The following is a 23391-nucleotide window of genomic DNA, read 5'->3' on the forward strand; positions in this document are numbered from 1 at the left end:
CAGGCCATGTTCAATGTATCAATATCAAGTAGGTAATCCTTCATAATGTATATTTCCCCTTAGTCCTAATTCTGGTCTCTACCACACAACAAATATTTCACATGAGCCTAGAGTGCATACCGACGAGCGAGAGGTGTCAATCTACGGCACTACGGGGTAACACTAGAAGTTTGCAGGGGAGCAAAAAAAAAAAATCTAATGCAATTCTTGATTCTTCTAATGCCTTCTTCTTATCTAAACAGTTTAAAAGTCCTTATGTAAAACTCAGCATGTGACATTTACAGCAGTTGAGTAGAATCTACGTTGGAGACACTTTAGTAGACTGAAGGAGCTATTTTAACCAACAATGGCTCAAAACTGATGAAGAGATGACAAAGTTTCTGTTGGACGGGTAAATACCAAATTGTTTATTGTATTTTAAAGATTTGTAACCAAAATTCTAAAAAGAATAATATGGCGCTAGCTTAATGCTATCTTGACCTGCATTGATTTAACGTCCATGCATTAACTTAAAACCTAATATGGAAGTGGGGGGAGGGGAACGATAATAGATTTATCTTTTGTGTATTGAAGCTAAGTGATCAGCGTTGCTTTTAACCTTGCGCTACATTGGACTGTTGACTTGGCTTTAATAGTTAGGCGGAAAGGTGCGAGCCTTTTACCCAGCCAAGTCACCCATGAACTTCTCCAACAGGTAATTGTGAAAAGAACAGGAGCCAGGAGAGAGTGAAAGAAGAATGTAGACAATGTAGTGAGTGAGCTTATAGAAATCTTTGAAGATGTGATGCTGAAGATACAGTTTAAGAAATTAAAGCCTCAAAAATTAAAGTGGGGACTACTCTTATCTCCTCAGAATGAAAAACCACAGGTTTAAATCCCACTGTCAATCTTATGTGTTGGGTGTTTTCTGCATAAGTGGGTTTTCTTCAGGATCCTCTGATTTATCCCAGCATCTCAAAATGTGGTTATTAGGCAACTAGGAGATCCAAATTCCCCCCCAAAAATGCAAACTGATGCAGACAAATGGTGTGCCATTTATCCTCCTATTAGGAAGAACATATCCACACACATATGCAATTCTCTCTGGACACAGACACATTCACACAACTAATAAGGCGGGTTTGTTGAGAGCCAAAGAAGAGAAGAACTCAGAGACTATGAAAAGACTCCTCTCTTTGCACTCCTGCCAAGGAGAAGCTGCGTTATTACATAACACTCTGAGGGGTTTAGCAGCTCACATGCTTTTAAGAAAGAAGCACATGTTCCACCACACCTGAAGTCTTATTGCAAGCTGGGAGAAGCCTGACATGAGATGAAGGCTTGTAACCCAAGGCAGCAATGGCAGAGGAGGAATAATTAGCAGGGAAATGCTGAGAAAGTAAATTGTCATTCATAATTATATCTGTTTACTTACTCGGTTGCTAATGATGCCTTGAAAACAGGTTTTATTTATTTATGTATTTATTTTAGAAATGTTTGCTACCGCAAATTAGAAACCTGCAATTGTAGACGAAGAGCTTGGTGCTACATAGTGGTTTACAAAGTCAGGGTCAAGCACCCGATGAAAAAGCATCCACATATTTTTTCCATTAGTTTTACAAAGTTGAAATGCATTGTTTGCAAGTGGATGAAAATTTCAGTATGAATATAGGAACTAATTTTATTTTATACCTTGGTTTAAAGCTACAACGGCAAATTTGGAAGACTAATTAGCTAAAAATATTTTTCCATGCTGCTTTACAATATTCTAACTTAGTATAGCTAAATTTAGTGTGGAGATTTAAAAAAAGAAAAAAATGAAGAAAGTGGTTATCTCGCATTAGTCAAAAAAGCGACACCACTGACACGTTTCCGAGCAAAAACAACTATTGGACCATCCCGTTGTCGGTCTCGCCAAACCGCCACACTTCCCTGGGTCCTCCACTGATAACGCACTCGTGTTTAGAAACAGAATACCACTGCTACCACTTCAACTTTAGGACCCAAAAAGATAAATACCATTTGAAGTCACAAATAACAAGACATTTGTACATAAAAAAATGGCAACTGGTGTTTAGCACTGTCCTGTTTCCTCGGGCATCACGGGCTTCTGGTTTCGGCAGAAGCGTCTCAGTGAAGATCCCAGAGGGGCAGGGTGAGTGTTCCGTCACCGTATTTACGTTCAAAACTTAGCTTGTTTTGTAGATTTGCTATAGCAGCTTTAATCTTGCTACAGCTGCACCCAGGGTGTGAGTGTGTGTGCATGGCTGAATGACTGATTGTGTTGTAAAGTGCCTTGGGGGGTTCTAGAACTCTAGAAGGCGCTAAATCAAATAAAAGTCATTTACAGCACAGGCCATTTACCCTTTGACTGTAAAAAGAGCTCTTTGACCTCTATATGTTAGTGTTCATTCAGACGTTATTGATGTCGTGGGTCTGTCATGGTTTGGGAAGTTTGGCTCCTATCTAATATGCTTTCCCAGTTGTCCTTCCTTTTTGGTGCACATGTGGCTTTTGTTCTCTTGGTTCCAGAATTTATCAAGCTGCGGTTTGCTGCTGCTGGTGATAAATTGTGGCTGATTATACACACATGTGGCTCGTTATCTTTAGTCTGTAAATGAAAGAAAATGATATATGTTAATCGTAAATGTGAAAATAACACAGCTGCGGAAAGCTGGACAAAACAAAGTATTGTAAATGAAGACCTAAACTAACATTGGTATCTTAATATCTGCAAGTCCTAAAAACTAGGTGGTAAAGGGTATGATCACACCCAGATAATGAATGTGTGTACAAATCATGAAAACATGTTATGTGGTGATTTTTAACCCTCTGGAGGCAGGCGTTGCAGATTTGCAACGTTAAAACCTACCTACCTGGTTACTCCACATATGTGTTTCATGAGCATTTTTTAACTCAGAAGTCCCCCTGAAGGACTTAGTTGTTCATCCTTTTATCAAAACTTATTTTGAGCCTGAGAGGGTTAAAATGTGGTTGTGCCTTATATCTCTCTTAGCCTTACTCATATGTTGGCATACTCGTTGCAGAGCAGGGCATACCGCTGAGCTGAGTAAAAGACATATTCAAGAATTCTGATTAATCTCCTCTGTCTGTCCTGGAGTTCTCCAGTATTCACTTGTCTCTCCCACTCAGACTCAAATAATGTTTTTTAGGGTCAAGTCGAAGTTATCAGCAGAGCTCCACATTGTCCTTGTCATCTTGTCATACTGCGTTTTTCTGGAATGCAGCTCCTTTTCATTGAAAAAAACTGATAGTTTGCAAGTTATATATATATATATATATATATATATATATATATATATATATATATATATATATATATATATAGCAAGGTGAATAATATTTGACACATCAGGATTTTATCAGCAGTGGTGTTATTAGTTGGCTCTTTACAAGACATTTGCACCAGATGTTGCCATCAAGCCAAATATCGAATTCATACAAATAACTCAGAACATGTACAAGTTGAGTCATAATAACTAAAGTGAAATAACACAGGGAGAAGATATTAAACACACATTATATTAAACTTTGTAGAAAAGCCTTTGTTGGTGATTACAGCTTATAGACATCTCTTGTATGGTGAGACCAGTCTTCTGTGTTGCTCAGGACTGATTCTGGCCCATTCTTCCACACAAAGCTCTTTAAATCTTGAAGATTATTTGGGCCTCTTTTATGAACTTTGATCTTCGGTGGGATTTATGTGGTTTAGGTCAGGTTGAGTGGGCCCTTCAAGCAACTTGATGTTCTTTCTTTGAAACTAATTCTTTGTTTCCTTGGCCTTGCGTTTGGGATCATTGTCTTACTGAAATGTCCACCCTCTTTTCATTTTCAGCTTTCTGGTAGATGACAGCAGATTTTTATCCAGAATGTCCCGGTATATTTCTCCATTCAGCCATATGAAGTCTGGTGGTACCCCTTGGTGAAAAGCAGCCCCACACCATAATACTTCCACCTCCAAACTTAACTGTTGGTATGGTGTTCTAATGGTGGTGGTCAGTGCCATTTCTTCTCCAAACATGATGTTTGGAATGACAGCCAACAAGTTCCATTTTGACCATATTATAGTCTCCCAGAAATCAACAGGCTTCTCCAAATGCTGTTTTGCAACTTTTAGCTAAACCTCAACATACATTTTGTCCAATAATGGAGCGTTGCCATGGCGGTTCAGGGCATTGCTTATAGTTTTCTTTGAAACAACAGTACCTGCTGATGCAAGGTCTTCCTGAAGTTCTGCCTGAGTGGTTTTTGGCACTTGGAGATCTCTCCTGATTATTCTTTGGACTCCTCAGACAGGAATCTTACGTGGACCACCTGATCATGGTCGGTTTGTGGTGAACTGATGCTCTTTCCATTTCCAGATACTGTCCTTCACGTTGCTCATGGGGACATTCAGTATTCTGGAAATGCATCTATAACCCTTCGCATCAGAATGATTGTCAACGATAAGATTACGACGATTTTGAGAACATTCTTTACTTTTGCCCATCATGAAGTCTTTCCTGTGTGCCTCTTGGGTAACGAGAAGCCTTTATAGGCCGTCAATCAGAACTAAAGCAGCTGGTATCTATTAAGACTGATAGGAGACAGGATCGCAGGTGATCTCATTGCTTTCTATTCCATTTTGCAGACAGTACATTGACTTAGAAGACATTTTAAATGTTTACTGATTAAAATATACAGGTGCTGGCCAGTAAATTAGAATATCATCAAAAGGTTGAAAATATTTGAGTAATTCCATTCAAAACGTGAAACTTGTACATTATATTCATGCAATGCACACAGACCAATGTATTTCCAATGTTCATTACATTTAAATTTGATATTCATAAGTGACAACTAATGAAAACTCCAAATTTGGTATCTCAAAAAATTAGAATATTCTGAAAAGGCTGAATATAGAAGACACCTGCTGCCACTCTAATCAGCTGATTTACTCAAAACACCTGCAAAGGCCTTTAAAAGGTCCCTCAGTCTTGTTTTGAAGGCACCACAATCATGGGGAAGGCTTCTGACTTAACAGCTGTCCAAAAGACAATCATTGACACCTTGCACAAGGAGGGCAAGACACAAAAGGTGATTGCTAAAGAAGCTGGCTGTTCGCAGAGCTCTGTGTCCAAGCACATTAACAGACAGGCGAAGGGACGGAAAAAATGTGGTAGAAAAAAGTGTACAAGCTCTAGGGATAACCGCACCCTGCAGAGAATTGTGACGACAAACCCATTCAAAAATGTGGGGGAGATCCACAAAGAGTGGACTGCAGCTGGAGTCAGCGCTTCAAGAACCACCACGAGGAGACTCATGAAAGACATGGGATTCAGGTGTCGCATTCCGTGTGTCAAGCCACTCTTGAACATGAAACAGCGCAAGAAGCGTCTCGCCTGGGCCAAGGACAAAAAGGACTGGACTGATGCTGAGTGGTCCAAAGTTATGTTTTCTGATGAAAGCAAGTTCTGCATTTCCTTTGGAAATCAAGGACCCAGAGTCTGGAGGAAGAGCGGAGAAGCACAGAATCCACGTTGCATGAGGTCCAGTGTAAAGTTTCCACCGTCAGTGATGGTGTGGGGTGCCATGTCATCTGCCGGTGTTGGCCCACTCTGTTTCCTGAGGTCCAGAGTCAATGCAGCCGTCTACCAGGAAGTTTTAGAGCACTTCATGCTTCCTGCTGCTGACCAACTTTATGGGGATGCAGACTTCACCTTTCAACAGGACTTGGCACCTGCACACAGTGCCAAAACCACCAGCACCTGGTTCAAGGACCATGGTATCCCTGTCCTTGATTGGCCAGCAAACTCGCCTGACCTTAACCCCATAGAAAATCTATGGGGTATTGTGAAGCGGAGGATGCAATACGCTAGACCCAACAATGCAGAGGAGCTGAAGACGACTATCAGAGCAACCTGGGCTCTCATAACACCTGAGCAGTGCCACAGACTGATCGAGTCCATGCCACGCCGCATTACTGCAGTTATTGAGGCAAAAGGAGCCCCGACTAAGTATTGAGTGCTATACATGCACATTCTTTTCATGTTCATTCTTTTCAGTTGGCCAACATTAGAGAAACAAACATTTTTTCATTGGCCTTTAGAATATTCTAATTTTCTGAGATACCAGATTTGATGTTTTCATTGGTTGTCACCTAAAAATATCAAAATTAAACGTAATAAACATCGGAAATACATTGGTCTGTGTGCATTGCATGAATATAATGTACAAGTTTCACGTTTTGAATGGAATTACTGAAATATTTTCAACCTTTTGATGATATTCTAATTTACTGGCCAGCACCTGTAATGTGTCAAAAACATATTCTCCCCCGCTGCATAGAGGTGATGTTAAAGTCTATAAAATAATGTTTTTATAAATTTCAGTGGAATTTTTACAATGATCTACCAGCATTAGTGGTCATCTCAATTTCATGTGCGTTCATTCAAGTACTGTCCACAGCGGATTTGTTGTTTCTGCATAGCTTCACATGAAATTGTCTGAACCTTCATTTTCAAATCTGAACGTGTCAACCTGCATCAAACACACAGAGTCAAACACAGCATTCATTTGTTTTCTTTTTATTTAAAGACTAATGCAGAGAATCAGATTTTACAGGGCCGTATCATAACCAAAATAAACAAAAGAAAACATTTACAGGTTTACCAATTCATCTACAGCAACCACAACCCTTTTTCTGTATCATCAGACTACCAGCATCACGTACTGTACGTGGATATGTGAGCTTTGTGTGCAGTTTGTGTGTTCTTTGACGAACACAGTATTGTCCCAATTTATCTCACCCTTATCAACATTTGTGCTTTAGAAAATGTTTTTTTATCTTTTTTTTCTTGTTTGTTTTGTTTTCAGTGAAAATCTGAACATATTGCGCTTGTTAAAAATACAAGAAAAAAAAACAAAATAACTCCAGTTGGTATCTAGAAATAATCAAAGATTTAGTGTTGGAAAGCAGGTGCTGATGAGAACTGCAACGGGCCTGTAGCTGTGTGATATTTACATATTTGAAATGCCTGTGAGGGTGGAGATAAAAGTAGGAAGCTCATGACTGCACTGTGTTTCGTTTTTCACATTCTGGAGCATTAAATGTAGCAAAAACCAAATCTGGCTGGAAAAATATTTTGAAATGTTTTTTTTTTCTTTTTTGACAAAAGAGGATAAGACTTCCAATGGAAATCTGCGGTAGAAAATTCACATTTACGCTGTCGAAACTCTCTGGTCTGGTGCACATTATATTATCATTCAGCTTTGGGAAATACAAAACAAAGTCAATGATCCTTTAAGCAAAGCGACATTTTCACCTTCTACCATTTTCGTAATGACTAACAAGCTTAAGGACTGAATGGAGTGAAAAAAGCAATAGCAAGGTTATCTTGTTCTTAGCTCCTGTTTTTTTTCCATTCATTCACTTTATTGCATGACCCCGGAGAAAAAGTGCAATCAACAATGAAAGCAGTTCTCCCTTCAACCACTGGCAAATCCAAAGCTCAAACAAAAAAGATAATCCACTGTTTTCTTTGATGTCACCCTGTATGCCCATTGTTCGAAAGTGGCGGTGGAAGGGGGCAGGGAGCTAACTGATGCACAACTGATTCAAAAAGTCAAGCTAATTTCTTTCTTTTGCCTTTTATGTTTATAAACCTAAAGTTCAATGGTCATGAAAAGATCGGTGATCTGGTTAAAAGCTGTTCTTGCATAGCACGAAGCTGACTACATAAATGTAATGTTATTGTTCCCTTACATGTGCAAAATGCATAACAATAGGTTCATAATACAAACAATATTCATCATCATCTTAGCTAACATCTTTAATTATAGAATTAAAACTGTATGCATTATGTATTTTACATAAGTATATATACTTTTCTTCATGATAAACGTAAATACAATAGTTTAAAATCCAAACATCTTTATACAACTCTTTGCCCTGACCTTTACAAATCCTTGAATCTCTCTGCTTGTGGATGAGGTGGCTGTGAACAGTGGACTGCTTGCATATGCTCAATAATACGACTTCCAATGGGAGATATTGGTCATCATGGTGAAAAGAATTATTCTAAAGACACAAGCATTGATCTGTTTTTTAGTTTGTTGCAGCCAAAGCATGATTCATTGCACAGATGAAGCCCCACAGTTCTAATGAGTCTTGACCTGTTCAGTGCCGCCTTAAAAATATTCAGCAATCAGTCACTCTGGGAAACTTTCTCAAACCAAACGGAAGCTGAAGACTCAAAATGCAAAGCACAACGCAATGACCAACGTCGTTAACCCGTGGGATCGAGTCGAATTCTAAGTCCAGCACGCACAAAGAACTGCTAAGTACAGATGGGTCAGTGTAAAGCTACAATGAACATAACCCCCAGACTGAGTGTCAAGTTCAGGTCCCAAGAAAAGCCCTTGCTAATTTATATTGCTACATTGACATAATTTAAAGTGGACTGTTTAGAAACCTTGAAAAGTCACATCACAAAAACTGAAGCTTTAGTTCCCCCTTAAAGTGTGTGTTCTTGTTTTAAAGAAGAAAAAAGAAGCAAGCAACGTCAAAGACCACAAAAAGAGCATTTCTTTCACCTTGGTTTTCTGTTATCGGAAGAGGGATTGACATCATGCTACAAAAATATATTCATCTTCATCACAACCTTTGAACTACAAGACAAGTCCTCTGTGTGTAACACAGCACCGGCTAACCTATGATTACAGTGCCACTTCAGCTAAGCTTTGTTTTTCACGTTGTCTCCTTCAGTCTCCGTCTCTCTCTGTTGCTCACCAACAAATGACTGCAAACGGGCATGAGTTACTCAAGGCAGTGTAGCTGGTACTTTCTGAGTGTTATGTCTCAATATTCAACCCAGTGACTACATGAACTATGATGAACATGAACGGGGTGGGGGCACAGTAGGATGGAGAATACAGACGTGCCATCAATCACCCACCGTAGCCTCAATTCTGAAAATGGAAAAGGCACTTCTCCTCCGTCTCAACGTGCCCCACCACTGTACTTTCCTTAAATGCTGTTCTAAGTAAAGGAGATCCCAGTGTACGTGGGTAAAAGGCTGAAAGAAATGAAGAATTCAGAAAATAACCAACAGATTACGGAATTTTCACAAATTTAAAATGCACTCAAAGATTGAAAATGGTTTTACATTCTTGCTCAGCCAATCTCAGCGTATCGAAGTCCTATTCGCTGCTTCTGATGCCGTCTGCGTGTGCACAGACACACAGCTGAATAAAATTTAACCGGAGTGTGAAAGATGTTTTTGGTGGAATGTTAACTCAGTGAGAAACAGTCAGTTAAGCATGAATTATATAGCTTCTATTTGTTTAAAGCCTTTTTTTTTATATAAAGAAACCAAATGAAAAGAAATGTGAAAAATCAAGAATTTACCAACCGGGGATTCAGATAACACCCTCTTTAGTTACACTTCTTTTCAAAGCTTATTCAAAATAAATACATCTCTAACACCTAATAGTATTTACAAAGCAGTGAAAGGAAATTAATATATTCTCAATGCTGAGCACAGGGATGGTGGACCTTTATGTGTTTTGATCCCTAAATGAACAGCGTTCATTGAGACATGTTTTATTGCTATTGCAGAAACCATAAAATATATTTATAGTATTTCCCCTAAAGAATGACATATTCTAATAGACATTCTACAAAGAATGGAAGATATTTTTAAAAACAATTGAAGAAAAATGAAAAGAATCAGCGTTAGCACTGGTGACATCAAACGAACCAATAGGCCATCAGTCAATGCTGCCTTGAATGTGAGTAAATAAATAAATATAAATAATAAAATGTCCTGCCCATGCATATTCACAAGTGCCTTAGAGAGATTTTAAAGGAAAAATAAAAAGACACTCAAACAAGAAAACAAACACTGAAACAACCGTCCCTTGACACATTTGGGCTCTGTAAAGTTGTAGAATAGTCTCTTGGCTAAATATATATAGTAGCATTGTTTTTTTTAGCATCATCTTAGACCTGAACAACACCCCTTTCAAAAGTCTGTGATAAATTCTTTTTCCTGTTTTGTATCTTTTTTTTTTTTTCCCCCAAATCCTAAGAAATTTAGGTTACCATATAAGCAATGTAACAACTGGGCTTTGAAACCAGAATGAATGCAATGTTTATCTCAAAATAAACCTTTTTTTGTGTATGTAAAACAAATAAGAAAAGGAAATGAAACAAGATAAAATTGAAAAGAGATTAAACATGGATTAGGTTGGAACCATCCCCTGTAATTTGGGCTTCTTATTCAAGTAGGTTGCCCAGTAGACCAAGTTAAATGTTCCAAAGAGCAGAGGGAAGGCTATTCTGGCAATCCTGTCAATCTTGCTCACACTGTTAAAGGTCTTCTTTGCCTCTGGAGGCTTGGGTTTGGGCTCTTCCTTGGGCTCGTCTGGGGGTGGTGGGGCACTTTTTGCAATTGTGGCCAATCCGGGGTTCCTAGCAGGATTAGGGGCGAAAGGTGTAGCAGTGGCAGTTGGGTAGGCTGTAGTGTTGTTCTTCTTGAGGAGAGACTCCTTCTTCTTCTTTTGCTGATTACAATATCGAAAAAAGTAGAAGAAGAAGAGGAAGGGTGAAATACAAAAAATCCAGTGGATGAACAATTACCACAAAACTGGTCTAATTCTGAGTTATCCAAGAATATTTATTCATTTAAAGCGGCTGGAGAATTGTGAGCGTGCTAGATACAGCATTCAGATTGGTAAAACAAAAATTTAACTATTTTATTTTTGACAATCTGGAGGTAAAAGCTACTGCTTTTCAGTTAAGTGCAACCCTTCACTGCAAAACATGATTTCTAAGTAAGAATAAAAAAACCCTCTTTTTTTAGACACATTATCGAATTTTTTTGTCTTAAAAATTCTTGTCTTGTTTTCAGAAAAAAGAAAAATCTGCCAGTGTGGTAAGCAAATTTTGCTTGGCTGGAATTATTAAAACTAGTTAATAAATCTAACTAGATTCTTATTATAGTTTTAAAAGTGTTGAACACTTGTTTAATCAATACTTTAGCAGCAGTCTCTAGTAGGAATGAATGCCTTGGAAGTCGTACTCTGGGAAAGGAAAACACCTATGCAGCATTTTCAGGAAATGGAAGTGAGCCACGTCACAGCTGAGCTTCTGATGGCAGTTTTGCCTCAGACTGGATAACAACAACACAACTCTACCACTGACTTACAACATTGATGTTTTATCTCCACTGATAACACAAGCATGGAGAAGCTTCTTCCATGTGTAGGAGTTGCTAATGCTAATGGTTAGCTTCTACTGGCCGAGGCGTTTGCTGATGTTTCCTGGATACTACACCACCAACAGCCTTCTTTGTCGTGAGTCCAGATGGGTGGGAATCAAAGTCGCAGTATCGTGACAAGTGTTTTGCTGACTTTAATGAGCCACAGCCACAAATAGGATCCCTCATGAAGTTATTACTTTACACCAGAAGATAGTGGAGATGTGTAACTTGAGCAACACTTACCCCAAAATTCCACTATCTCCACTCCGCTCCGCCCCCGCCGCCGCTCGCTTCCGGACTCAAATTATACTGTACCCACTCTACAATGGCTCTGCTCCGGTGCGGAGACCTGAGGTGCGCAAACAGGCATGCGCTGGATTTTCGAGATCTTGCTATACAGTCCGAGCAATAAACGCGGAAGTTAGATCCAAACACCCGTTGTGTGGGAGAAGCATCAAAATGAACTGTTTAATCTGCCCATCATTTGTGTTGAGAGATCAGCCGTGTTTGGATCAACAAAGTGTGACTACTTTGATAGTGGAAACTTTATTTATGGCTTACTTTTGTGCATTTAAAGTTCAACCGCCATTGATAGTTGTTAAAAGTTGTTAAACCTGTGCGTATGAACAAAAAACGCTTTTTGTTTATCGATTTATTGTGAAATAACGGAAGTTGTGCTTGCTCCTTTTCCTGTTGGGCGGTTGTGGTTGCTGTCCATTGACTGTGGAGGTGCTCTGGCGTCCGGCAAAAATAGAATCAACCCTATTTTTGCTGGATGGAGGAACGGCGGGAGGCGCACTGCGTCGCACGGCCTCAGTAGTGGAACAGCTCTGATTGACTACAACGGGACCGTTTTTGCTGCGGAGTTCGTGCCGGACCGGAGCGCAGCTCCGCGGAGCGGAGATAGTGGAATTTTTGGGTTATGGGTGTGTTTATATGAAAAATTTCAGAGTGTGTGACTTCCTGTCTAGTTCTATGGTAACTGCGGTAATTGTCATGATCCAGAAGCGGCTCTCCGCCAAAAAAGAACCCGAGCTCATCTGTAGTGGCACGGCATGCCGCTTCTGGGAAAGTACTTGAAAATTTCTGCGTCGCAGCTGGTTTGAATCACCCCCATAATCTATAACGGATTCTATTTCAAGCAGTGACGTTCTGTTGCTGTTCAGCGCTGCTGATGCTTCCATTATCTAATACTGAGCTGTTAATCTGATCGTTACCTTAGTTTTACTGATTGACAGTAAGTCTTTCTTTCTTTCAAATCTGATTAAATCTTTTGCAGATATGATATATTTTAATACTGTGAAAGATGCATTTCTTTGATTTGTTGTATTGATTTGTATTTGATTTCAGTCATTTTAAAACATTTTTCACTAGTGTATTACTATTAAGAGCTATGTTGTACAGTATAGTGTTTTTGCTGCTTGTGCACCTTAATAGAATTGGATCTTTGGTATACGTATTGGCAATAAACCACTGATGCCCAACCTACCTTCTCAGGTACCACACTTTTTCCATCCCAAGCATAACCCCTCTTGGTGAAGTAGTTGACTGTAGCAAACTCAATGAGGGCCGAGAAGACAAAGGCGTAGCAGACAGCAATGAACCAGTCCATAGCTGTGGCATAGGCCACTTTAGGAAGAGAGTTCCTGGCGCTGATGCTGAGAGTAGTCATTGTCAGGACCGTGGTAACTCCTGCATAACAGAGAAAAAGATAAAGTTACTTTCCATTATATTCATCTTTACTTTATCCTTTATTCTTTAAGCTAAGCCTTTTTGCCTTTTTCATTTAGAACACTGTTTGAAGATTTACAATGACAGCAAATGCAGTAAAGTCATTGTAAAAATCTGAATCTGTGATGCATTTCTCATCATATGAAACTGGAAATATTGTAAAAATATGTGTTTACTTTAAATTCAAGTACATTTTTTGGCAACTCTCAAAGCATGGTATACTATGAACATGAAAAAGTATTTTAATAATCATATTAAAGTCATTGTATTTACAGTCTAAGCAGCAGAAATGTCTTAGACATTTTAAAAATGACTAATAGTTCTTAAAATTGATGTTGACTCGTTATACTGCTGAAGACTTCAGCAGCAAAATCACGTCTTGTCTCTATTTTTTTAAATAAACTGTTTTCAGAGATACAATAAATTCTATCCATCCATTTTGTTCACAGAGGTATAATCCACAAGGAAAACCCAAACATATCATAAATAATAGAAAACCTCTTTAGTCCAAAATATCTTACATGGTATGATGGATCAGAATAGGTTGACAGAAGCTGCACTCTGTCGGCCTACAAACACCATTTTCAGTTCAGCTAGCTCACCCAGCGAGAGCTGTGATAAGACACTGATAACCAGAAGAGTAACTGGGTCATAGCAAATCTAATAATGCACTGCTCATATTGGCTTGTGCAGATGTTTACACACCAAGAAAAATTGGTCCCAGCTACACAGAATCCTGATTCCATTTGGACTTGGATGAAGAACAGCTGGTTTGTGGATTAACTAATAAAGGCAGACGTTATCCTTCCACACAAATGATTTATGCAGACATGGCACTAAAAATAGAGATGTAAGAATATACTGATGCACTGAAATATTGTGAAACTTTGTGTCTTGACACTGAATCGATATTTAAAAGCACAGTATTGACTGTTTTAATAGAAAATTTACATTCCGACATTTACCGTTTTTGTGTGGTACAATACAAACTCCAACTGCTAGGTGGCAGCAGTTCTTATTGCCTTCATTTTCACAACTTAATGAGATCTCCCGATAACACTGGATGTGTCTTGGAAGCGTCTGACCTGAGTTTCCAAATCAGTGAAATCTTAATAATTAAACATATCATCTGGCTTTTAGTATCCCAATATATCGTATCGTCTCTGCTGTATTATCATATATATCGTATCGCCAGATTCTTGCCAAAACCCACTCCTACCACAAAATAATTAATGATACATATTTATGTATGTGTGTGTATTTATTTCCTTATATTCTGTGCTTATTATTGATTTATTTTTAAATGTGAGTGCAATATAAATTGTCCTTTTACGTCGAGTTTTTTTTTTGTGATTACAATATGAATAAATGAATACCAACAGACAGATACATGTACAGAAGTGTTTTCCTCTCTGAATGAAACTAAAGGGAAAACACAATACCACTCAGACAACATACATGTACATATAGATTAATACTGTATTTTACTACGAGTATTCTGATGGATACAACCTACAGTATCTGTTGGTGCAGTATTCACCTCCGTTATTCCCTATTTGCCTTTTTTGAAATTTATGAATGCAAAACACACACAAAAAAAAGACATCTAAAAAAATCTGAACTCAGAACAAATACTGACGTTATTTACAGCACACTAATTGCAAACGCTTCACAATGACAAAGACGTGTCAAATAAAGGGCACATGCATTAGCAAGGAATAATAGTTGACCCAGAAAAATAAATCCCCAACGACATGATTGTATTCTTCCACTGACACACACACAAACACACACACACACACACACACACACACACACACACACACACACACACACACACACACACGCGCGCACACACACACACAGTTGGTGCAATTGTTCCCACCACTTATAATATGCAAAAGTAGCTGCTAAGTTCGTGTTTGCATCTCTCAGAAACTCTCTTTTTACTCCCTCCTTATTTCTAATGAAATTTTAAGTGATGAATCACAAGCTCCTCTTCCTCCCACTCTTTTTTCACATCGTTCTGCAGACTAGCTGCTGTAGCTAGAACTCATAAGTGAATAAACTCATCAGTTGAAGAACTAAAATATAAATGTCCACAACCAAGCACGACACATTGAATGGGCTATTCATGCACTGATTATTGTTCTGAAATTACATAATGAGAAAAATGCATTTATTTTAAATGTGACATCTTTAATATCAATCTGCTATGATTACATATTCACCTACATCATGGTTACGTTTCACTCATAAACACTGTAAGGTCCACATTCATGAATGTGTAAATCTACTGGAGGCAGTAGTGTGCTATCATATTTTAAAGCATTTTAGATTGGACCTCTAATATAGAGGCATCACTGCTTCTGACTTCGACTCCTTTGGAGAACTGCCAGAGAAAAGTGATTTAGCCAGCAATCATGTGTGGTTATGGCAACAGCAAGCGCTTTAGCACAAAAGAGCACCACCTAACGTCCACTGCATCTTAACTAGGAATCTGGAGGCGTAGGATGGAGGCAAAGAATAAAAGGTCACATGAGTGCAGCCTCATACATCACATTGTTATAGGTAACCTAAATACATCTGTAATGTGAGGGTGAAGCCCTATATGTTTGTGGTGATATATGGAGTAAAGCGAAATAAAGGGGTCAAGGTTAGTAATGAAAGGTGGGTGACATGTAGGTAACAACTGAATGGAGTCATTAGGTAACCTTTTCTTGCTGCAAGGGCAACAAATGCTGACAATTTGTCTAAGCTGGCAGCTCATCTGGGATTTACTGAAGTCCATTGATGTGGTGTGCCGGCCACAGTAATGTTTGACAAAGAAACAAAATGTTTGTCCCAAACTCAAAGTCCACGTACGGATTTAAGAGATATGGTGGTGCCTTAGAACTATTTTAACTTCACCATCCTTGTAATTTAAATCTCTTTAAAGATTAGAACTCTGACATTTGAAGATTTCTTTCTTACTTTCTTCTTTTTGAGTTTGGTACCAACACATTGCAGTTAGGTAAAGGTGGTGATTTGGTTTTAAAGGGGACATTTTATGACTTTTTTTTGTCAAATTGTAACAGTTCAATGGTTGATACCAAAACATCTCCATGAAGTTCTTTGCAATAAATCCCTCTCACAATTTCAGCTGTTTTATTCTTGCCATTTTCAGTACCTTCCAGAATAAGCCAGCTTGTTTCACTTTTAGAAAACAAGCTGGAGCTAGCTGTGCCTACCCACTCCCTACTCAGGCTGCTATAAGCTGAGAAGTTCTGAAATGTCTGGGAGGGGCTCATAGTAGAGCTGCTGCTTCTCCAGCAGCAGCTCTTTTGTACGTGAGAAGTGGTTCTATTTTACCTTTCCCATTTGTGACATCACAAACAGGGACTTTTTGAAACAACTTATATTAGGCACATGATTCCAACAACCAAACCCTGAGTATTTATGGAGGCAGAAGAGACCCCCAGACCTGCCAACCTGTATGCATTTTGCGTAGCCAGTACGCAATTTGGCATCTATTTACGCTGGTATGACTCACCTCTCTAAACTACGCAAAAAGCTGTGGATATGTGAGTTGAGTTCTGTGGAAACACGACTCAGCAGCGTGGTGAAGAAGTTTAAGCCAATCATCGTAGAAAAGCAGAGAAAAACTATCCTGCCTAACCTATAGCGTAACACTCCCACCCCCCTCCTCCCTGCTTCATCCTGCCCTCTGCTAAACTGTGTGTGTGTGTGTGTGTGTGTGTGTGTGTGTGTGTGTGTGTGTGTGTGTGTGTGTGTGTGTGTGTGTGTGTGTGTGTGTGTGTGTGTGTGTGTGTGTGTGTGTGCGTGCGTGTGTGCGTGCACATGTGTGTGTCAGTGGGCCAGACCGGCCATCTTTTGGTGAATGTGAACGCGTAACGTTACTTTCACTGTTGAATATTCAAGCCGAAATCTGGGTGAAAAAATAAAAAATCTGCGACTAAAGAGAAAGAGGCAGCTGTGTATCTGTGTGGTGTGTGTGTGTGTGTGTGTGTGTGTGTGTGTGTGTGTGTTTTCCTTTATCCATTGCAGATAGATTTGGCCTGAATATAAGGAGGAATGTGATTATTTATACAGTTTAAAAATGCAGCCATTTTTTTTCGCAGCTCATTTTGCAACTCATGCTATGGCAGATGAGTGAGAAGCAGACAGGGAGGGAATGGTTAGCAGACCTGCCAAAAAGAAGAGGGTCCATGTGTGTCAGAAGTTTTTTTCCTAATATCAAGAACAGTTGCCATGCTTGCGACCCTCACCATGCATTTTGCACAATCTGCAATTATGATGTGGACATAAGCCAACAGGGAGCTGCAGGTAATTATTAAATTAGCCCTGGTGATGTGTGCATATGTGCTTTAAGCCAATTCAATATTACATTCTTGAGAACAGAAACACCTACTGATATTTACAAAATAAATATTTACCATTAAATACATACAAATGTTTTTTATTAATTTGTATTGAAATAATTTAATGCAAGTACCTTCTATAAGCGCACATATTATACAAGGAAACTTTAGAGTTTTACTGTTTAATATTAAAATACATGATACTTTGGAGTCAGGTCAAACTGTAAGTCTACAACCTTACTAGTCAAAATAAGAACTATGAGCAAGTATGTGTGTGTGTGTATAACATTTTCCATCCAGTGAATGGGGAGATTACAGCGTGAAAAGCAATGGAGTTGCAAAAGTCCGCGAAAAAACGACGCACAAGTGGCACTCAAAAAATTTTGACAAGGTTGGCAGGTCTGAGACCCACATGATCAAAAAGGTGCAAAAGATGAGTTTTGCATAAAATGCCCCCTTTAAATAATCTAGTTCACAGGGCTGCACCTTATCAGAGCCCCTTAGACTGAATTATATCTCAAAGAGGCTTCCAGCTTTGACAAATTTAAACCATTTTATTCAAAATAAATGAGGTTTGCATAAAATGTACTATTTTAAAATGCTGAATGAGTACTTTGAAAGGGGTTACTACTGTGAAAAGGTGCTGAAATAAAGCTGGACGGAACAAATTGTGACTGAGACCAGATGCAAATATGTCAAATACTTTGTTTGCCAGTAAATGGTTTTCTTTGACTGGGGAGCACGGATGCAGTGGCACTGTGTAATAAACACCCTCACAAAACAATTCTTCTGTTTGGTACCTCCTATACTTCACTGTGTTTGACAAGCTCTGTTGTCATGGAAACACATCTCCCATCTTCTCCGATGAGCAATAAGATGTTGAAAGAAATGGGGACTAAGACTTTTTGTTTTTCTTGAAATCTTCAATGAAGTATTAAGGCAATGGAGGATTTACATTTGTCCTCAGCATACAACAAGGTGTTTGGGGGCTATAAACATTTAACTGTTTGCAATTATCTGCAAACGTGTAAAATTCTGTGTGGGGGTGACTGATTCCCTATATCCTCTGAGCTAAATCTAATCAGGAATCATCTAAATGATTTTCGGGTAATTTGTTTAAACGTGACTCAAAATTTGCATTAAATCACTTAATGTTATGTATTGCAAGAAACAGATGTAAAGCCTTAATAACTGTTAAACAAAAATATTGAAATGAAAATGTACAACCCTGATGTTTCAGCTAGCACTGTATTGATGGTTACATAACTCCAAAATCTATGAGAATAGGCTCCGCCCTTTAAGGCTGCTATTGAATAAGCCATTGTTTGATTACCTAATAAGATTTTATCCAACTGTAGATCTGGCTTTAAGGGTGAAGCATGTATAAAAAAGAACAATGGTTACTTATTGTAACCCCAGATTCTATGAGTATAGACACTTCTCTTTAAGCCAGAGCTACAGTTGGAAAATGTCTCATTCACTAATCTGAGAATGGCGTATCCAATAGCAGCCTTAAAGGGCAGAGCCTATAAGAAACAGAACTTTTGTTTCCTTGTCAGTGAGCTTCTTCTGGAGAATTTAGTTTTGTGTGGATAATGACTGACTTTTGATAAATATGCAACCAGGCATCCCGAGCCCAGCCACTGCTGCAGCTCACCACTCCTCACAGAGATGGGTCAAATGCAGAGATGTAATTTCACCAGTGTGTGATCATGACTAATAGGACTTTAAAATCTTCTTACAATTACTTACTGTTACCATTATTTACACACTCATTTTTAAATCCTCACACACATCTGAGGTAATAAACTTGCCAAGATATTGAGAACAATGATGGAGCAAAGTTAATTTAGAGAAGTGAATAAAAAGTGAGGAATCATAAGGAAAAGCAAACAGTTTTAAGGTTGGAGGCCTGGTTACTGGCTCAGGAGGAAGAATGTTTAATGTGGCTGTAGCACACAGTACAAAAGTGCATTTAATGGGGATATGTGAAGCAGATAATGGCTAATGTGTAATATGTTTTTGGTAGAATAGGGTAAAAACTAGGGATGTCCCGATCAGGTTTTTTTGCCCTCGAGTCTGTGTCATTTGATTTTGAGAATCTGCCGATACCGAGTCCCGATCCGATACGTTCGATACATTAAAAAAAAAAGAAAAGAAAAGGAAGAAACGATTCCAGGATGTTCCTTATTTTTTATTTAGTTACCTTTTTTTTTTATTTTTTAACAACAAATCACTTCTGTGAGGTTGCTTGAACAATGAAGTAATAATAACATAAACTCTTCACTTTTGGACTTCATTGCAAATATACAAAGTCTAATATAAAATCAGATAGCACTTCAACTTAAAATACCTGGCAGCGGTCTATTTTGCCTCGGCCCCCAAAATTCTTAGATACGTCCCTGGGCATGGGGCGGAGATTTGAAGATGATCTGAAGTATCAACTATATAAATACTACATGCTGATAAATTATTGCTTTATACAGGTAGAAACATGCAGTGGGATAAATCTACCTACATTTTGTTTTTTTAAGAACTTTGTTTTGTTTTCTTGGTTTTTATTTTCCTATCTTCCTGTCTGTCTCTGATCTTCCTGCATCTCCCAGTCCTCTAGAAAAACTCCTGTCTGCTTCCTTCTTTTTCACCTCACAAGTAACTTTTTAACAAGCAGATCAAATTGATCTATTGACCGCAAAAAAAGCGGAGTGTGCGCTGCACTGCCTGGCTGCGCCAGTCAGTGCGTTTACGTGCAGCCAGTAACCCTTTTAAAACCCGAATATTCACAATAACCCGGTTCCGCAGGTCCTTGTAAACACCGCCAACAACCCGGATATGCTCCACCTGGGGTAACCCTTTTCTAACCCGAATGTTTGGTCGTGTAAACGCATATCGGGATATCCCCATCAAAGCGTGTGTTCTGCGCATGCTCTGTTCGCAAGGAATCTTGGTAGCGAGACATCTTGTATGTGCCAGAACACCGGAAGTAAACAACAAGTTGGGAGCAACATGGCGAGTCGCGGCACAGCACCACACTTTTGGAGTGACGAAGAAACTAAAGCGCAAAGAAACGCAGTCACTGTCTCTTCCAAACTGGGAAACATGTTGTTTTTACGGATACTGGAAGAAGAAGAACCGGAAATGACGCATATTGCGTCAGGACGTAGTCCATACGTCCTGACGCTACCCCAACGCCCGCATTTAAATCGGGTTATGCAAGTTAGAGGTAACTCTTTCTATTTATGCTTGTAAACGGGTTACTCTGATCAACTCAGAAACCTGAATACCGACCTTAACCCGATCATAACCCGGATATTGGCTGCATGTAAATGTACTCAGTGACGAGCGCTGCAGCATGAGCGCGTCCAAACGTCATGCTCAAATACAGACAGAACTTACCAGAAAGAAAATGAACGGACACGAATGACTGTGTGTTAATTGTATAGTTTTGGTGACACCACTAGAAACTTAGACAATGTTACTGTGGCTGTGTGCAGAACGCAGCTGGAGTTCATGAATAATCAGTGGTCTGCCTGCTGCTCTGCTCAAAAGAATCTCTGCTACGCCGAGTCCATATAAATAATATAATATAGGTAAAAACTTTTTTGTGCTCCTTCTGGGTGTGTAAGTTAAGGGCATCGGAGAGCCTGACAACCTTTAAGGAGAACCAAGTTGCTCTCCTGTAATTTGAACCCAGTATCCGAGTCTGGATCGGGAAGTAAAGCCCGAGTCCCAATCAGTCTGAAACCACGTGACCGGGGCCGATTTCCATCATGTGATCAGATCGGGACATCCCTGGTAAAAACCTTTAAAATTTTGATTTAATATCAGTCAGAGTGCAACAGTCCACTACTGCTCAGCCTTCTGTAAAAGGCTTCAGACAAAAAAAAAAATGAAATGTTCTTTGAGCTTGTTTAAACCCAAGGTTACATGGTTTTCCAGTGTATGTCAGACAAAATATTATCATTATTATTATTTATAATCTTTCTGACAAGTTATATTTTCCTCTGGGTACAACTTTAGCCCCTCACTGACAGTTCTTGAATGACAGCTTACAGCTAATCTTAACAATCTCAAGTTAAATGCTCAGCCATTGCATCACAGTCTAACCACAGACTAAACCCAGTCAAAGAAGAACATGTCTTTCTGTCATGCTCCTTGGTTCCAAGCTGAAATTTTCATTTTACGATTCTTTTTTTTTTCTTTGACTGAAAAGGCAACCAATCAAACCTGACAGTCAAAATGTGCGTTAAAAAGAACACTATGAAGTGGAAAGCGTGCTCGTTAGAAGAACAGCCCAATCCCTGTGTATGGATGCCAACCAAATATTGCAATAGCATTAAATCAATGCTTTTTGAAAGAGTTTCCTTGTGCACAAAAACTCCGAACAAAACCTTAACACTGTATTAAAAAATATATGTACACAATTTTGAGCCCCCTCTTTGGGTCAAAACTCTGTAGTCCACCTACACCTGAAGAACAAGGAACACACTTTGAAGATGATAAAGTATGTATTCTGAACACAGAAGATAGATGGTTTGAGAGAGGAGTAAGGGAAGCTATCTATGTCAAACGGGAAAAGCCTACTTTAAACAGAGGGGAGGCCTCTGGTTTCCCTTTTCAAGCACCTACAGCGCAGCTCTTAACGAAGTTCCAAAACAGCTTCAGGCTAAGTCACACCCTATTGCACCTAATCAAAACAACTATACCAACACAATAGGGCCTAACAGCATCAGCAACTTGTCAGGGATAGGGAGGTTGGGGTGTTCATAGGTAGTTTCAGCTTGTTAAAGAGCAAGTCACCCCCTACCAGAGTATTACTCCACTCCCACTTCCTGTTTGAAAAATGCAACAAGTGCTGTTGCCTAGTAGACCGAGAGGACGGAGCCACTAACAAATGCACAAACACTTACGCACAGGCTCACAACAACATTGTGACATCATATGGTACCAGCTAACGTTATAGGGTACCTCTTAGCCAATTGCAATGGCAGATTTTAATTCAACTGCAGTGCAGTTGTTACCTGACAACGGCACAACACTGACAGTTTTAGGCAGAAAATTTAAATTTTAACTAAAATGCACTTAAGTGATAAACTATTGACTAATGTGTCTGCAGCACGATTAGACACACATTTATATAGTTTATCAGTAAAAATTTTGATTTGGGGTGACTTGGTCTTTAAGTAACCACGGACAGCTAAAGTTTATAAGTCTCATGTTCAAGTCAGAAATGGCAAAGCTCCCTGGATGAGAAGTGAAACACCTTCAAGAAACCAAAGAAGTCCAGTTGCCTTCATTTGAACCCATTTTGATTGTAACATATTGTGTTGGTTCAATGAAATTATATAAATTTGCATTCTATAGTTTTTATTTTCTCATTTTGGGAACATTTCTCTTGGCTGTTTGATCTCCAGAAATCACACAAGCATGAAGGAGTTCTGCATTGTTGAGGAGTCGCTAATGCTAACGGTTAGCTTCTATTAGCAAAGACACACTCTGCTTTCTCCTGGCTGCAAAAAAAAAAACAACACAGCCTTCCTTGGTCGCGAGATGGGCGAGTCAGTGAATGCTAATTTACACTGTAAGGTCAAATCTATGTGGCCTTTTCTGACCCAAAAGTTTCCCTGCCTATTTTCTATCAGCAGCTAATGCAGACAATACGGGTAGAAGACTATTTTCAATTTCTGCCTATTTGAAACACAGAGACTGTTGAAACGGATTCTAAGTGAACTCACACTTTAAGATAAAGACCTAAAACATATATCAGTGCAAAGATAATGTTAAAATAAAAGCATAGTCATGTAAGCTATTCCTTTAACCACTATTTAGAGTAAACCTTTCTTATATGTAGTGTCCCTGTAGTAATTCATGCCTTATCAATAATGAGCCCTTCACAGAGAGACATTACCTTCAGCATCACTACATCATCTCTCACAAATGAAGACATAAATCACAACAGGTGATTAAATGTCTGTGCTGACGCCACGGCTGCAACGTTTAAATCACACACCCAGATAACGCAGCACACTGCTGACAAAGTCAACAAGTGAGCAGGA

At 39.0% G+C, this 23391-nt stretch overlaps 1 protein-coding gene across 3 annotated transcripts in view; it reads right to left on the reverse strand.

The window, feature by feature from the left end:
• Positions 1-10018: 10018 nt before the first annotated feature.
• Positions 10019-23391, reverse strand: part of gabra1 (gamma-aminobutyric acid type A receptor subunit alpha1) — a 38735-nt gene continuing 25362 nt past the window's right edge. For all 3 annotated transcript variants that reach the window (XM_015961394.3, XM_015961395.3, XM_015961396.3), the window contains exons 9-10: positions 12733-12935; positions 10019-10545 (exon numbers count right to left, since the gene is read on the reverse strand). In XM_015961394.3, the coding sequence (XP_015816880.1) occupies positions 10225-10545; positions 12733-12935 (524 nt within the window). In that variant the 3' untranslated portion in view covers positions 10019-10224. The remainder of the gene's footprint in view (positions 10546-12732; positions 12936-23391) is intronic.

Source organism: Nothobranchius furzeri, chromosome 10 (genome assembly GCF_043380555.1).
Source record: "Nothobranchius furzeri strain GRZ-AD chromosome 10, NfurGRZ-RIMD1, whole genome shotgun sequence".
NCBI classification, from domain to species: Eukaryota; Metazoa; Chordata; class Actinopteri; order Cyprinodontiformes; family Nothobranchiidae; genus Nothobranchius; species Nothobranchius furzeri.